The sequence below is a fragment of the Telopea speciosissima genome, chromosome 8 (genome assembly GCF_018873765.1).
Source record: "Telopea speciosissima isolate NSW1024214 ecotype Mountain lineage chromosome 8, Tspe_v1, whole genome shotgun sequence".
Taxonomy (NCBI): Eukaryota; Viridiplantae; Streptophyta; class Magnoliopsida; order Proteales; family Proteaceae; genus Telopea; species Telopea speciosissima.
The window spans coordinates 14,343,139-14,358,724 of NC_057923.1; the positions used below are offsets into that span (position 1 = coordinate 14,343,139).

At 38.2% G+C, this 15,586-nt stretch overlaps 3 protein-coding genes across 3 annotated transcripts in view; all 3 read right to left on the minus strand.

Moving 5' to 3' along the window:
• On the minus strand, positions 1-11,351 carry LOC122638374 (proteasome subunit beta type-7-B). The gene is made up of 9 exons (XM_043831302.1): positions 11,306-11,351; positions 10,647-10,811; positions 5,578-5,719; positions 5,368-5,464; positions 5,186-5,255; positions 4,998-5,102; positions 4,635-4,733; positions 4,417-4,507; positions 1-370 (listed from the first exon to the last, which is right to left on the minus strand). The coding sequence occupies exons 2-9, from the start codon at positions 10,791-10,793 to the stop codon at positions 294-296; spliced, it is 828 nt and encodes a 275-aa protein (XP_043687237.1). The 5' UTR covers positions 10,794-10,811; positions 11,306-11,351; the 3' UTR covers positions 1-293.
• LOC122638370 (cytochrome P450 86B1-like) overlaps positions 8,804-15,586 on the minus strand; it is a 27,240-nt gene continuing 20,457 nt past the window's right edge. The window contains exon 2 of the mRNA XM_043831299.1: positions 8,804-8,841. Coding sequence (XP_043687234.1) covers positions 8,817-8,841 — 25 coding nt within the window. The 3' untranslated portion in view covers positions 8,804-8,816. The remainder of the gene's footprint in view (positions 8,842-15,586) is intronic.
• LOC122638371 (cytochrome P450 724B1-like) overlaps positions 13,715-15,586 on the minus strand; it is a 3,711-nt gene continuing 1,839 nt past the window's right edge. Inside the window, exons 7-9 of the mRNA XM_043831300.1 lie at positions 15,083-15,189; positions 14,221-14,339; positions 13,715-13,846 (exon numbers count right to left, since the gene is read on the minus strand). Of these exons, the coding sequence (XP_043687235.1) occupies positions 13,735-13,846; positions 14,221-14,339; positions 15,083-15,189 (338 nt within the window). The 3' untranslated portion in view covers positions 13,715-13,734. The remainder of the gene's footprint in view (positions 13,847-14,220; positions 14,340-15,082; positions 15,190-15,586) is intronic.

Genomic DNA, 15,586 nt, shown 5'->3' on the forward strand with positions numbered 1-15,586 from the left:
CATATCATAAGAAACCTTACTAAAAGTAATCTGAATGTTAAGTCATTTTTCCTGGGACCTACAATCCAAGTTCTGCAGCTAGACTTTCATACTTGCAGCCCCATGGGAATGGCTAGAATGACAAAATAAGAAAACTTTTGTTCCACAAGTTCAGTATGATTTGGTGGTGAAAAGTACATAGATATTGCATTCCATCATCATCAAAAACATACTAAATTGGTAAACATATCATCCTTTTTCCTGCCTCCACAAAATTAAGTGTCAGCAAGTGCCTGCCCTCTCTGAAATACGTCTCACTCCTCCATTGCATCACCTCCTTCAATTATTTCCACTTTCTCCTTCAGTGGGGTGATTTTTGTTGTCAAAACCTCTGTATCCACAAGATGACATTAAAAAGGTTAGATATATATTTGCTCCTCTCTCTTGAATATGGAAGGCATCGTTACAAATTATCAAATGTGCAATCTGCATTCCCCAATCTATCTTCACTTGGCACAAAAAATAAGACTACACAATATCATAGGTCTGGGCTCCTCGTAGCCACCACCTAACTTTACATAAACACGGATTCTTTTTATCCCTTGGGGGGGGGGGGGGGTGAGGAGGGGGCTCTCAACTTTAATAGATCAAGATGAAAATCAGCCAAAACAGGTGATACCAATCATGAGTTTGAAAATCAAGAATTGAGTTATAAAGGAACCAAAAGGTTCAAAACAGTAATTCATGGACTGGGAGGTTCAAATTGATACATCATATTTGTTTTTGGGTCTCCATCCTAAGGGTAGGCTTCAGCCATAGGTCCTGATCATCCAAAATTGACATATACTCGTCCCAAGTCCAGGTCTTGAACACCCAGAACCCTATATATCACTCTTTTTTTCAACTAATAAATATACAATAAAATACAAGAAACAGATGTATAAGTATAAACAATAAAGATGACCAATAAGGGGATTAAATTGGTTTTACAATCCACAGACAAAGGTATACATACACAACAACAACAACAACAACAACAACTCAGCCTTATCCCAACTAAATGGGTCGGCTACATGGAACCTTACAACAACAACTCAGCCTTATCCCAGCAATAATAACACAACTCAACATAAATCTAACTAAATGGGATCAGCTACATGGATCCTTGCCCTCTAATCAGCTCTATTCAAGATCATACTTGAGATAAGACCTAAGCTAAGCATTTCTTTCCTCACCAATTCTCCTAGGGTCATTTCAGGCCTGCCCCTAGCTCTTTTAGTGCCTTCAATCTGAAAAAGTTACTCCTCAAAACTATAAGCATCCAAAGGCCTCCGTTGAACATGACCATGCCACCTCAGACAACACTCTCAAAGCTTATCTTGAATCGGGGCAACTACCAAATCAGCTCTAATATGATCACTTCCTATTTTATCCTTCGTAGTTTTGCCACACATCAATCTCAACATCCGCATCTCCGCAACACTTATCTATATGACACTTCTTAACTGCCCAACATTCCATGCATGCCTACAGTACTCTGACCACTACTGTGCAATCTCCCAGGGTCCTAGAGTTTCAAAGCTATATTTTGCCATGTGGCAAACTCCATTCGGGATGAAACTAGACATGTAAGAGGGAATTAGGGGTCTACCTGTCCACAAGATTTGTACCCTATCCAACATGTGACATGGCACATTTTTGGGCTGGCCAAATTAGACAAACCAGATGTACTTTGCCCTTTCAAAAATATATTATAATATATTATCGTTTTACAGCCTAAGGGTCTCTTTGGCATAGTTTATATTTATATTTATGACCTATTTATTAATAATCAATTATGATAATAAGTTATGGGCTATAAACAATAATCGTTTGGTTACTAGTAGACATAATAGATTATATAATGAAAAATAGGTTTGGTATGTTTAAGTGAAGAATATATTATATATTATATTATTATTATAATATAGATATAAAATAAAAGGATTCTTTTATATTAATAATATATATAGTAGTATATATAGATATATGTTAGGGGTGTCAATTGGTCGGTTTGGACCGGTTTTGGTTCGATTTCACCAGTTTTGGTAACATGACCCAATAAGGGTGCACCGGCTTCAGTTCGATTTGGTTTCTCTTATCGGTTTGGTTTTGGGTTGCATTGTAAATATATCTGAAATCAATGAATTTCGAGATGGTATCAGTTTCTTACCGGGTTATATCGATTTCGGTCCGGTTTTTTAAGTTCAACTCAGTGTCTTATCAGCTTCGGTGTGGTTCGTTTTGGTTCGATGTGAGAAAACCCCAATCTAAAACATGATCCAATAAGCTCATATCGGTTTCGGTTCTGTTAAGTTTCGGTCGGTTCGGCTCAGTTTCATTGGTTCAGGCTAGGTTTTGACACCCCTAATATATGTTAAGAGAGAGGGTGGGGCATGGTGGGGGTTGGAGAGAGAGACAGAGACAGAGAGAGGCTTTGTTCTAATTTTTGTTAATTTTACCATTTTACCCCCACTTAAGTAGTAATTCTGCACATGTTCATTAATGGTACCCGCATAAACAAACAATAACAGTTTATGGTAATTAATCATAAACAACTCTCGAGCTGTTTATGAATTTATGCTTATATTGATTTATTTTAATGAGAAACAAGAGTCATAAATCATGCCAAACACATCTATTTATGTTTATGAGTCCCATAAACATAACCAAAGAGAGCCTAAGGACCCAAAACAGTACAGTAAAAAAAAAAGTAATAATTATGATAGGTCCAGGGTGCATAGTAGATAGTACTGCATACTGGGTCCCTTATAAGTGAAGCAATATTATGTGTAACTAAAAATAATTTGGAAACTTGTTGGAATAACCAATTAGCTTGTGTGAATTTATTCACATTAAAAAAAAAACTGATAAGACATTAGAGCTTAATTTTAGGGTACATGTGACAAGTCATTTGGTGGTCAAATTTTGGGTGGAGGGGGACACTCAACTATCCTTTTATACCTCTTTTTTTTCTTCGAATAAGCCTTGTGTACCTGTAAAATTTCAGCTCAAGTCTATGCTTACACATGTCTATAAAAGATGGTTAACATTGGTTAAAAGCTCAAGGTATAAGGTGAAGTATATGGTTGAGTTAGAGTGTTGTACCACCCAATTTATATGACCAATCTAAAAGGTGGTCTATCTAACTAATGTTTCATATCAACCACAGGAGCCTCCACGTGACTCAAAATAAAGTTCCTGTTGTGAGAGGCCTTTATATGACAACAGTTTTTCAGTTACACTTCTGCCAAATTTTTATACAAACAAATGTATCAAATTGAAAAGAAATTCAAGAAATCAACAGATGGGGGTCAGCTGTTACAGGTATTGTTTACTAAAACCAAAAGGCGTAAAGATGCTGAATGGAAGGTCTTTCCAAATTTTACCGTTTTTCTGTTCTCATTCAAACAAATTTTTGCATTTCACCATTCAAATCTATCTGTAAATGCATTTGGAAGAATTTTAAATTTCAGAAAAATTCAGTCAGCATTTTACGGTTTCAGATAATGTTCAGAACCAAGGGTAATCCCTTAAATAAGCCAAAGGAGCTCCGTCAAACAAAGCATATAGTCCTATCATTCGATGAACTTTCTGTGAAGCACTGTTCACAAGATCAATGTAATTAGATGTGAAGCTGATCTAATTATCATGGCTTCAAGGATGGGCCCACTCGAGGTTGGAATCATGTACTAGATGACCAATTAAAAACCAAGAATCCCTTTACTTAATGGTATTGTTTACTAAAACATGCAGGTATAGTTTACTAAAATCAAAAATAAATTTTAGATGCTAAATGAAAGGTCTTCCTAAATTTTACTGCAATCATTCTAATAAATTGTTGAATTTCACCACCAAAAGCTATCTGAAAATGAATTTGGAAGAATTTAAATTTCAGAAAAATTCGGTCAGCATTTTACGGTTTCAGATAATCTTCAGAACCATAGGTAATCCCTTAAATAGGTCAAAGGAGCTCCATCACACAAAGCATATAGTCTTATAATTTGATGAACTTTCTGTGAAGCACTGTTCACAAGATCAATGTAATTAGATGTGAAGCTGATTTAATAATCATGGCTTTAAGGGTTGGCCCACTCGAGGTTAGAATCATGTACTAGATGACCAATTACAAACCCAGAACCTTTTCACTTAATGGTACAAGCCTCCTCTCTTGGACCTAATCCTAAGAAAATGAGTTAAAAGAGGATAAATTTAACTGAAGAGTAAGTTTGACAATATTTTCATGTTTGATATGCAAAAATGAACCTAGATGGGGTAAGAACATAGACAAGCATAGCTGATGAAAAGAATACTGGCTCAGAGTCTTTGAACTACAAAGATGCCAGGTCAGGGTTGATAAGAAGCACAGCAAACTGAGTACACAAAGAAATAACTGACCTGTCTGACCCTTGGCAAAAGAAAAGCCTTTCGAACTGACATATGTCCGAGGATTTGGCTGCTGGTGGTTCCTCAAATACTCTTTGTGTCCCTGTACCAGCAGCATTGACAAAAGAATACAGATCAACCAGAGAGAACCAAAACAAGCAGTTCATTCCTTTTTCATTGTAGAGTTCATGAGAGCAAAAGCTCCCCAAAAAAGGTGTGGATTGACAAACCTTAGTTATCACACACACATCAACATTGCTCCCACTTCCCAAGTCGTTGAAAATTCCAGAACATATAGCCTCACTTACGAGCTGTATTCCTTCATCTCTCTGCAATCAAACATTCAAAATTTCAAATTCAGTAAGAATATTTGCATCTGCAGTGGAGTCCTAGGAGAAAATAGTCCAAGCAGTATATTTGATAGAAAAATGGGGGTGGTCAAGTGAACATGTGCCTTTCATAACAGACATAACACCACCATGTAAATTATAATTTATAACAATTTTAAACAAATAGTTATGAGTTATAAAGTGCAAGGACTAATATTTAAGATACAAATGTATCAAAGCTTGAACTATAGCAGGCCAACTTACAGTCAGGCCTTCCTTGTACTTCGATTCGAAGACAGACATGGCTGCCAAAGATCCAGAACCCATTGTTGCAAATGGCAGAGTGTCAGTTGATCCATGAGGATAGATCTGTAGAATACAAGATTTTATTTACAAGCTTTAAATCACATACTGTCCTCTTCAGATGTCTGAAAAACGAAATTCAAACTCACAGTGTGCAAATGTGGCCCTGTGACATCAACTCCACCAAGTACCAAAGCAGCACTAACATACCCACGGTAACTGGGCAAGGGAAACAACAGTCAGGCAGATCCAAACCATCCTAAAGGTTTTATTATAGGAAGTTCAATTGTTGCCAGGACAGAATGGTCAAGTAATGAAAAAGATAAATTACCTGAAAAGGTGAGTCTTAAGAAGGGAAAGAGCTGTAACGACCCTTGACTCCCGACCAGTGTGATAACGGTGTAGCTGCAACTGGGAGCTGACCATGTCTAATAGAGAAAAACAAAAAACTCATAAACTATAATAAGCACATCAGAGTTTTGCAATCCTGACAGCTAACATAGAAGATAGCACAAGGACGGGGAAAAAATGTTGAATGCACCTGTCACAGCCTCTGTATCCGCAGCAGTACCCGCTCCACAGCAATAGATGTTGGGAGCCATATAATGAATTTTCTCACAGTTCTTATCAGCAACTATGGGCCCTTCAGTGGCTCTTGTGTCTGCTCCAAGAATGACACCATCCTGAACATGAAATTTAAAGAAAAAGAAGAGAAAATAAATGACCATACTACCCAAGAATTTGCATTACACCATAATAACAAGGAGCAGGATTCATTTATCAGGGTGGCAAACATATGGACAAATCCAGGTCAGGGTCAGACGAGGTGGCATGTCTCTTCCTATTTGTCCAACCTGGACCAGCCCAAACCTGGATTTTGGACTACCTATTTTGTGATCTGTTTTAACTGGCGTAGATGGGTCAGTCACAATTTTACCATGCCTATTAATGCAGTTAGGATAAGGTTCACATGATAATCATCAACTTTGATGGTAATGAAAATAATGCTGAAATCTTTGTCCTATATAAGATGCTGGGGCTAGAATCATTAACACTTTAATCCATATACCATACACTGGTCTGTATGGCCCACGGTCAAACCTAGCAGAAGGGGGCAAGTAGGGTCGTAGCCCAAAATTTTAAAGGATTTAGCAGAAATGCCATCAGATGGGCATTCTTCATCCAAGATTTCTTGGGGGAAGAGCTACAACCTCTGCTTGGTTATATGAGGTTCAATTGCTTTCTCAACCACTACAGAAGATTCTTAGTGCCTTCACTTAATGTAGTCCTAGATAGGTGGCGACCTACTAGGAGCCAAACAACGAGGATCAAATAACAAAAGGGGCTGCTGGTTCGAATGGACAGCACTAGGATTTAGGTCAATTCCTAGGGTTTGGGTTGGATATTGGGAAAGAGGTTTATAGGGTATTAATGGGCAGGTCTAGGAGGTTAACATGGTATAAAAAGGTTAGGATTTGGATGAGTTTTGAAATTCCGTAATTTTGGGCAGAATTGAATTTTAGGGTTTTGGGTTTGGGTTTTAATGGAGCAAGGAGATGAAGGGGTTAGAGTGGGAGTTTGGGGCTGAAACTTGGATCGAGTGTCAACAATGATGTAAGGGATGTATGCTGAAAGTTTGGTTTGAAACCGATGGACAGATTTGGAGTTATGGAGGTTTCCTAGTAGAAGTAGGAGAGAGGGGTAAAACTGTAATTTCAGACAATCGGCTGGGTGGATGGTGCTGAAATTTGAATCCTCAAAATAGAGTCCTAATGACTTAAAACAACTTAAACTACTTAAAATAAAGAAGATTCCCTAGTAGCCAATAGGATATAAGAACCTCTTAGCCAATAGGATCACTTCACTTAAATTAGACCAATTGAACCAATTGGATGCAACCAATTTAAACCGGTTCAATTAAAAACACAAAATAAAAACCAAGTATTGGGCTAATCCCGTATGCAACCTATATACCCCTATTTCAGGCCCACTAAAATGGCCTAATACATAGAAAACCCTTGGGAACAAAGGCCCAACATATATATATCCCAACCCTACACTTATTCCCAATGAAACAAGCCCTATTTGATGATGAACCTGCATCATCACTTCCCATAGTGAGGGTACTTTGCATGTTGCAACCCATATATCAAGGATCCCAATTCCGTGCTTATCAACCAAGTTTGACACACCAAACATACTCAACCTTCCTTAACTGCCAAAACATGCTGTCTGCACCAAGGTATTTTGCAAGCACTAATGCTTAAGATTCCTAAATAAGTTGCACTCATTGTAAAATCCAATTGATGCCAGAAGAAGATACAAAGGGGTGGAGTCGTGGAGAGCCAGTTCCAAGAATCTCCTCAAACTGTGTTCTCGCTTCAAGGCCTATATAGATAACAGTGGAGGACTTTCTTATTCCCCCAGCCTGATTCAGAATTTTATTCTCTCAAACATTTTTCATATTCATTTTAACAGCTCATAAGAACAAAATACTCATAGTAGGCTGAGTACGTATGGGCAACATGTGTTCTCTACATAAGCAAGTTGCAGACATTATGAGCCTTCATAAGGTATATACTCACAGAAAATCTATCTACCATTCCCCTTACAGAACAAATCGTGTTCCATCTATTTCCCTTTTTGGCCTTTTTATCTATGAATTTGAAGTAAAACAGAATCTCCCTGATGTCATTCGTTTGCTCATCCTTCCATTCTCCAAGCTATCAGATCTGCTTTACCCTAAAGCTTCACAATGGAAGGGGATAAATTACATGTTCAAATTGAACTCTCTCAAGAGTCTCAACATGGTCAAGAAACAACTCATTTTGGTTTGATCTATTTAAACTTTTTTATTGGATTAACAATGCAGGAAAATCACAAAGAAGGACTACTTTAAGCCAAGAGAGCCTGAAATGCATTGGGCCTTTGGTCCACTGGGTTTTCTCTGTAATACACTACTTTAATGGGCCTATAATATGGGATAGAAATTAGGACTATTGGATTTTCAGTCTTTGCCTAATTGTATTAGGAGACTGAACGTCAAATAGGTTGTTTGGTCCTAGATTCATTAAGATTTTAGAGTTGCAATTTTCCTCATGAATTTAGGAGTTCAATAATTCTCTTTCCATCTATTATTGGTCAAAATAGTAGTAATTTGAGAATCTGAGTTTGTGTTAGGATTAGGCAAGTTCAAGTCATAGTAGAGCTATATTTTAAGACTTCTAACTTATATAACCTGCCTAGTGTGCATAAGAATTTCATTATTGGAGCAATAAAATTTATGTTTTGCATGTGAGAATTCATGTTGTGAAGATGGATTTCTCTGCATGCTAAGGCAGATTCGTTAGGAGATGGATTTCTCCGCAAACTACGGTGGATTCCTTAAGGTGTGCTTGGATTGTGGATTTGGACGTGGCCATAGAGTTGTTAAATCCTAGATTTCAGAGATCTGATTTTGAAATCTCGAATTTTATAGAGTTGCTGTTTGGGTAAAGATAAAAATTTGGACAGAGTGAGGAAATTAATAAGGATTTCCATTGAGATAGAATCCGGTTCACAATTCGAATCAGGTTTGTGTTTGCTAGTTTGGGGGTTTATCCAAACCAAGCCTGTTCTGGATCCTATATCTGTAAGGCATATGTAATATTTAAGTTAAAAGTAAGGTTTTGACCCAAGAAAAAAAAAAGAGAGGTTAAAAGTAAGGCTAAATACCCATATTCGACTCCTGTTCAATCCTTGTATAGGATCCACTAGGGTTTTTTACCAGATATGAATTCATCAACATGATACAACCCTGGTCCTGACCCGAACTCAGCCTTAATTGTCAAATCGGGTTTGGACCTGGACCTATATGGATCTGCTCCAAACCCAAGCAGCTGTATGCCCTAGATAGTGGAAATGGAGTTCAACTAGGGACATTTTTTAAAGTTTCTGTCAACTCCTCCAATCCTGTGGAAATGGATTTGGAAATACCATATTTTATGGGATTTAAAATTCAAATGGAATCAATGGGCGAGCCTAAGTGCAATGGTTAAGTTGTGCTATTGCAACCATCAGGTTGCGGGTTCAAAACATGGAAACAGCTTCTCCATGAAGTGGGGGTAAGGCTGCATACATTTGTCCCCCAAGATCCTGCAGTAACAGGAGCCTTGTGACTTGGACGCTCTTTTTTTCCTTCTTAAAATTCTATGGAATTCCCAAATCCAAAATTTTCATTTGTTAAATTAAGACCAAGTGCTGGATTTGGTTTGGACCCTGAAATCAGTAATCCAAACACACTCTCAGATTTTTAGAGGTGGTTTCCAGATCAGCTTTTTCTTCTTTTCTTCTAGTCTTGTTTCAGTTCAATCCCATGGAATATTTCCAGATCAGAAAATTGCTTCTTTTTTTTTCCTTCAGTTCTTTCATGCTTTCATTTCCAGTTCATTCTGCTGAACCAAATTAGTGCTTCCACACTTCCACTTGATCCTGTGTCTAGTTTTCATTTTAAACTCTGTTTCTGAATTTCAACTTTCTGTTATTCCCTTTTGTTTTCAACACTCCCCTTAAACCTGGTATTATCAGATTCTCACCTCAATATTCAGCTGAGAAATTTGAATTTCTGATCAACTAATAGACCTGAAATTATGGAGGGCTTGACTTGAATTTTCTCGGTTTTGGGCCAGTGGCTTGAGAGATATTTTCTCTTATTGAACTCCAAAACTGATTCCTTGATCCTAGAATCTTGCTGTTACTTCATAAGTCTCATACTGAGTCCTCTACAGTCTATTCTGCTTCCTAAGCATATCAGTATTGTTCAATACATATAGTAGTCCTATTATCAGTATCAGATCCACAGTTCCCAGCCAAATCTAGCGGTTTCAGTCCCTTTAATTCTTAATCTGCATACATTGAGAAACAATTCTTGTCTTTCACAACAGAAATTTAACCAAACCCAGCTATCAAGGAGTTTAATCTCACTTTATTTGCAAAAAAGCATTCAAAGCAACAAAGAAGCTAGACAACAATCTGAAGGTCAAACAATCTAATACATAATATGAGCACAATTTCAGCATTCATTTTTGGTTTGCGCCATGAGGCCACGACATCATAGAAGTACCCCCATGGGAATTGGTAAAAATAAAATTACCCACGTATGACATAAATGTTGTTTCATTGTGAAAATTCACTCCAGAATCCCTCTCTAGGGTCTACGAGTGTACACCTATTGTAATTTCTCACATGCAACATATGTTTTGTTCTGTCTGAATTAATTAAATAGTGAACCTGTCCATTCATCAGTTTAAGACAACTTAGCTCAGTTAGACGTGTCCAGAATAGCCACAACTAAACCTACTGATCCAAAGGGGTTACCCTCGCTTGGAAGAGTACATGTGTTGAATGAGAAAGGATTCGCTTTTGAGCTCTGAATCATTCTTTTAATCCATACAGAAATAATCAGCCAGGGTTTCAAGTTGCTCTAACTGTAAATTATTAAGTCAAAAAATATTTTTGAGGTGAATTCAAGTTCCTGTTGGCCATATGTAGAAAAATGATCTGGAAAGGCAAGGGAATATAGTAATAAATAGTTATCAAAAGTTAGACTAACGGCTGTGCATGTTCCCTTACCTGGAAAATTAGACCAACAATGGTTGTTCCTGTCTTCCTGAAAGAACAGGGAAACTTCATACCCTTTTGCACTAGCATTTCATTTCTTCTGCAGAGATCGAAACTAAACCCACCCTTTGGAGGAGCGTCTATTGCTTCCTTAGCCATTTTGAAATTTGACTGAACCTACAAACAGAAGGGCATTAATCGATTAATTACAACCATGTTACACAATACAGCTGTTTAAACATGTGTTTTCCAAAGCCAAAAACCCTCAGCTCTAGGGTATCACCAAAACATAGCTAGGAATCACGATGTGTACCCTAATTTAGTCTGATTCAGTAGCATGAAACCGACAATCTTGTAAAGCACCAAGTTGATCCAAACAAAAGCTAATTTCAAATCACAAAGGCATCGCAGGGAGAGTAACAATTGCAGATAGTTCACTGGGATTATATGATGCAGTAATTTAAATGCGCAAGAAAATTTTCAAATCTATAAGAAATGGTGAGTGGAACTTTCGATTAGGGAGCTAAAATTTAGGCGAACCATTAGACGATCTCGTGATTGTGTTGAAACCTAGTTCCAACTTTTCAGATTTAATCGAGTCTGAATATGTTCTTCACACTATAAAGATTCAAATTAAGACTTAAAAAAGATCAAAGACGCGGAGAACTTACAGAAGATCGAAGAAAAGGGGAGACTAAAATCGGCACGGGAGCGTGATGTATTGCTGGTTGGAGATTCACCCCTCTGTTGTGCACCACTGTAACGGCCGGAGAGTTTTTCGCTTTTGGGCTTAAATATTGTTTGGAGACTTGGAGTCGAAGAAAGAAGGGTTCTCACTTGTAGACCGGGTTCGGGCTTTCCGGCTTTGGCACTCAACCGGTCGGATGCAAATCAAATGCTAATAAGAGGGAGGGAAGCAGTTTTCTGAACGGGAGTGTAGCCTACGCCAGCACTCCCTTGTGTCTATCTCTCTCCTCCTTAAAACAAGGGGGCAGAAGTGTCTTTTCACATGAAGAGGAGAGAGATAGACTCATGGGAGGTCTGGCATAGGCCACACTCCCGGACAGAGAACTTTTTCTCTAAGAGGGAGGATAATAATTGGGCAAGAGTTTCCCACGCGACTCGATGGGGAAGCTCCCACGCCGCACCAATCATGGCATAGGAATGGAAATAGTTTTATCAATTGAGATCCCCATAGGTAGGGTTGAACAGGTCGAGTTGGGCCGAGTCTTTTAAAACCCTAGCCAAACCCTAAGTCCTCTTAACTGGGCCTAGGCTTGACCCTAATTGGCCTAACCATGAGGATGCAAAAAGGAGAAGTGCAGGTTGTAACCCACAATGTGTTCAACACAAGCAGGAAAAGTGTTTTTAACCAATCTCATGCTGCCAAAAAGATCCCAAAGCTACTTAACCAACACATACAATCAATAACAATGTGAACCTGCATCATTTATATATAAATGAATTACATGGTGGGCTGGGCTCAACCCGAGGCCGGACCCAACCTAACCCTAACCCAGGGTCAGAGTTTTTCAACTAACCCACCCTCAGGGCCATAAATCTTAGCCTAGGTCATGTTCGGGCTCAGGGCAGGTTTGGGCTGTCAGGGCCAAACTTACACCCCTACACATAGAGGTGTCAAATGGTTGGTTTAGTGCAAACAACCGTTAGCTTGGTTGGTTGGTTGGTGGCATGCTAGTTGAGTGCATCGCCCCCCGGGAGGTCAAGACATCGACTTCTCTTGGTTGCATATTTGGGCAAAAATGGCCCAACACGTGCCCAACAGCCTAGCTGTTTGGATGCCTCACTGGACACTCACTGGGCACTGGGCTCGCAGGAAATGTGCCAAATGCACAGGCCCAATCTGAAGTCAAAGTCAAACCCATTAAGGTGAGATTCGGTTTCAAGTTTTTATTGAGTTGGCTTAATTGGCTCTTATTAGTTCTCAGAATTCCATTTTTCTTCTTGATTTGGTTTCAGCCGATCCTCTCGATTTCAATTTCTAGTAATTTCTAAACAGCACAAGCCAGTCGAACTATTAGCATTTGATTCATCATTTTCTTTATGATCGATTTCAATCGGTCTAATTGGTTTAAGATGGAATTTAATATCCCCAAACCCACATGACTAGGGAGGAGAGAGTGTCAATGTGGAATCCATATGAATAGAATGAAAAAGGGTGTGGGAAAACATCTTCACACTGAAAATGTGGAGATCTTTTTCCCTTATTCATCATTCAAAAAAGTTCCACAATATTAGTCTGTAGGAGGAAGCTATGGAAATTTCTCTTGTTGGTTCTCATTATTTTCAAGGATAATTGAATTGAAGACCTTTAATTTGTTTTGGAACGCTCAAAAGAGGCTTAAATTATGACAGTTGCCATTGGAAGAGCAAGGTTTGGATTAAGCAATAATATCTGTCACATAACAAACAATCGCTTGGCAGCATCTTCAATAAGCTTGATAAAGTCATGATACATTTCCTTTTAAGTCTTTCAAGTGGGCCAATTCTTCTTGCTTGGAATTTTAATGACATTCTTTATGTGCTTGAAACCTGGCCAAATAATTAATTCAAGAATTTTTACAGATTTTTTTTTTTTTGATAGGTAGGGGGGATGTCAGATGTGAATCAGGAGGCTTGAACTCAAAACCTCCTGGTAGGAATGGGCCTATACGCACCACCAGCTACCAAGTGCGTTAGGCACTTGACCACGAATTTTTACAGATTTCCACAGAGATCAAAATGATATTACTAATCTTGATCCAGATTGGCGGAATCGAATCGGGCGAATCGGCCAAATAGGTTTCTCATTCAACTTTTTTGCTTATGGATCCCTTTTGGATCCGATTCAGATAGAAATCGGCAGGACCCCATTTGGAGGTGGATTCCGGCTTTTAAAATCCTGCCCTACCCTTGTTTTTGGTAGTATTCTTGAGATTTGAATACATGAAATTGAATGAAAATGAAATAGAGACTATAGAACCAGAGTAAGATAATAACTATTGGGAAACTAATTGAACAAAAAAATTTCTCGCTTTACTATGGTGCTCCATATTGGAGATTAAACATTATTAACTGGTGAGAGGACTCTTATTCATGCTTAACAGATTTCTTCTAATCTTGTTTCAGTTGGTTCTATCTCTAGAAGCAAACCCCTTTTGAATTCCACATAAGGGTAGGCAACAGGATAGTCTTCACCTTTGGTTCTCCATCTGAAATCAAAACCATATAAATAAATCACACATTGTGTTAGACAACTACTTTTCTGCATCAAACATAGTTTGCTACTCCTCCTAAAATAGTTGAAAGGAATTAAGTTAAAAAGGATTGTATATGGGGAGAATGTTTTCTGTGCCGCAGCGCAGGCTGCGCTCAGGCACATGGGCAGCTTGTGCAGGGGGCAAGGGTGATCATTGTGCCCACCTCTATGTGCCTGGGCACAGCCTGCACTGCGGCACAGAGAACAACGCCCCTAGAATTAAGTTCTATTTTGAACTAGTGAATTTATGTGCCCAACTTCACACCTCCCCCCCCCCCCCCGCCCCTACAAAAAAAAAATGAGTGAATTAGTAAGAGAAACTTTTACCTGTAATTGAGCACAAGATGATGGAGAAAGAATGCAACTTCTAATTTACCGAGCTCGGCTCCCGGACAAAGACGCACTCCACCGCCAAATGGCAACACGTTTTTGCCTGTCCCTTGATCCTGTTGAATGTCAAAGCATATGAGAGAGAGAGAGAGAGAGAGAGAGAGAGAGAGGGAGCTAATTAATTAGGTTAATAAACTCAAAGATAGATCGATCTTGCCTTAGAGATTGCTCAAATTTAAAAGATTAGGCAAGTGATTATATATAACCAAATAATACATTAGTGAATTGGGATGATTGGTATGAAAAGCAATTGGACCGGTTTCAACCAAGTGTGTGGCATGTTGGGCTTGGTTGCAACTTGTGAGCTAGCCTTTTGTAAAGATCGGCTAGGAGACCCAAACATATATATTGGTAGTTTGGTACCTATCAAGCGAAACTTGCTTAATTAAAATCTCGTCTTTACTCTTTATTTAGTTCCCATTTAATTCGACGTAGAAGAAAATGAAGTCTTCATTTTTTTCAACAAATAAATATTTTATAGATTTATTAAAACAAAATTGCATAAAGATTGAAAGGAAGAAAATATCTTACTAAAGAACAATATAAAAAGTCAGAAAACAGATCTTATTTTAAATCAGGATTCTATTTGGGTTTTATTCATTGTCACTATGCCTAGTGATGTATAATGTTTCACTATTTGCCACATGGTACATAGGTAAGTCCATGTGATAGAAGATCAGGTATTTTATATTCATCTCCATTTGATGGCATTTTGATAAGTTCACTAAGGCAGTGTAGTCTTATGTTTTTTATGGAGATTTTCGTGCTGTAGTGGAAAAAATGAGAGAGAAGTACATACAGTCCATCTCCAAGGATTGAACTCAAGGGCATTTTCATGAAGGGATGGATTCAGATGTACGGCGGTGAAGATGGGAAGAACCTTCCACCCTGAAGGAATGAAATACCCTGCATACAACAAACACCACCGATCATCAACTTTTTCGTCATTTTTTTCAATCTTTTTTCTTTTTTCAAAATAAAGATAAGTAGACTAAAGCTGTGTTTGATTTGCATTATCAGAATATATTATGGATCTAGAATACATTCTGAAGCGAGAAAAATCGGGTTTCAAAATCTATTCTAAACCCAGAATCTATTATGAGAATCTCTTCTTCATTGATGATGCGATCATGTGATTGAATTCTTGTGCCATCATTAAACTCTCACCCTTATTGTCTGGTGAAAGGGTTAGATATGTTTGGATCTTTTTTTTTTGGATTGAAACTTGAAAGGAGGGTATTTCAACTAATAAATGTTATGGGCACTGTTCTCTGTGTTGCAACGTAGGCTGTACCCAAACACA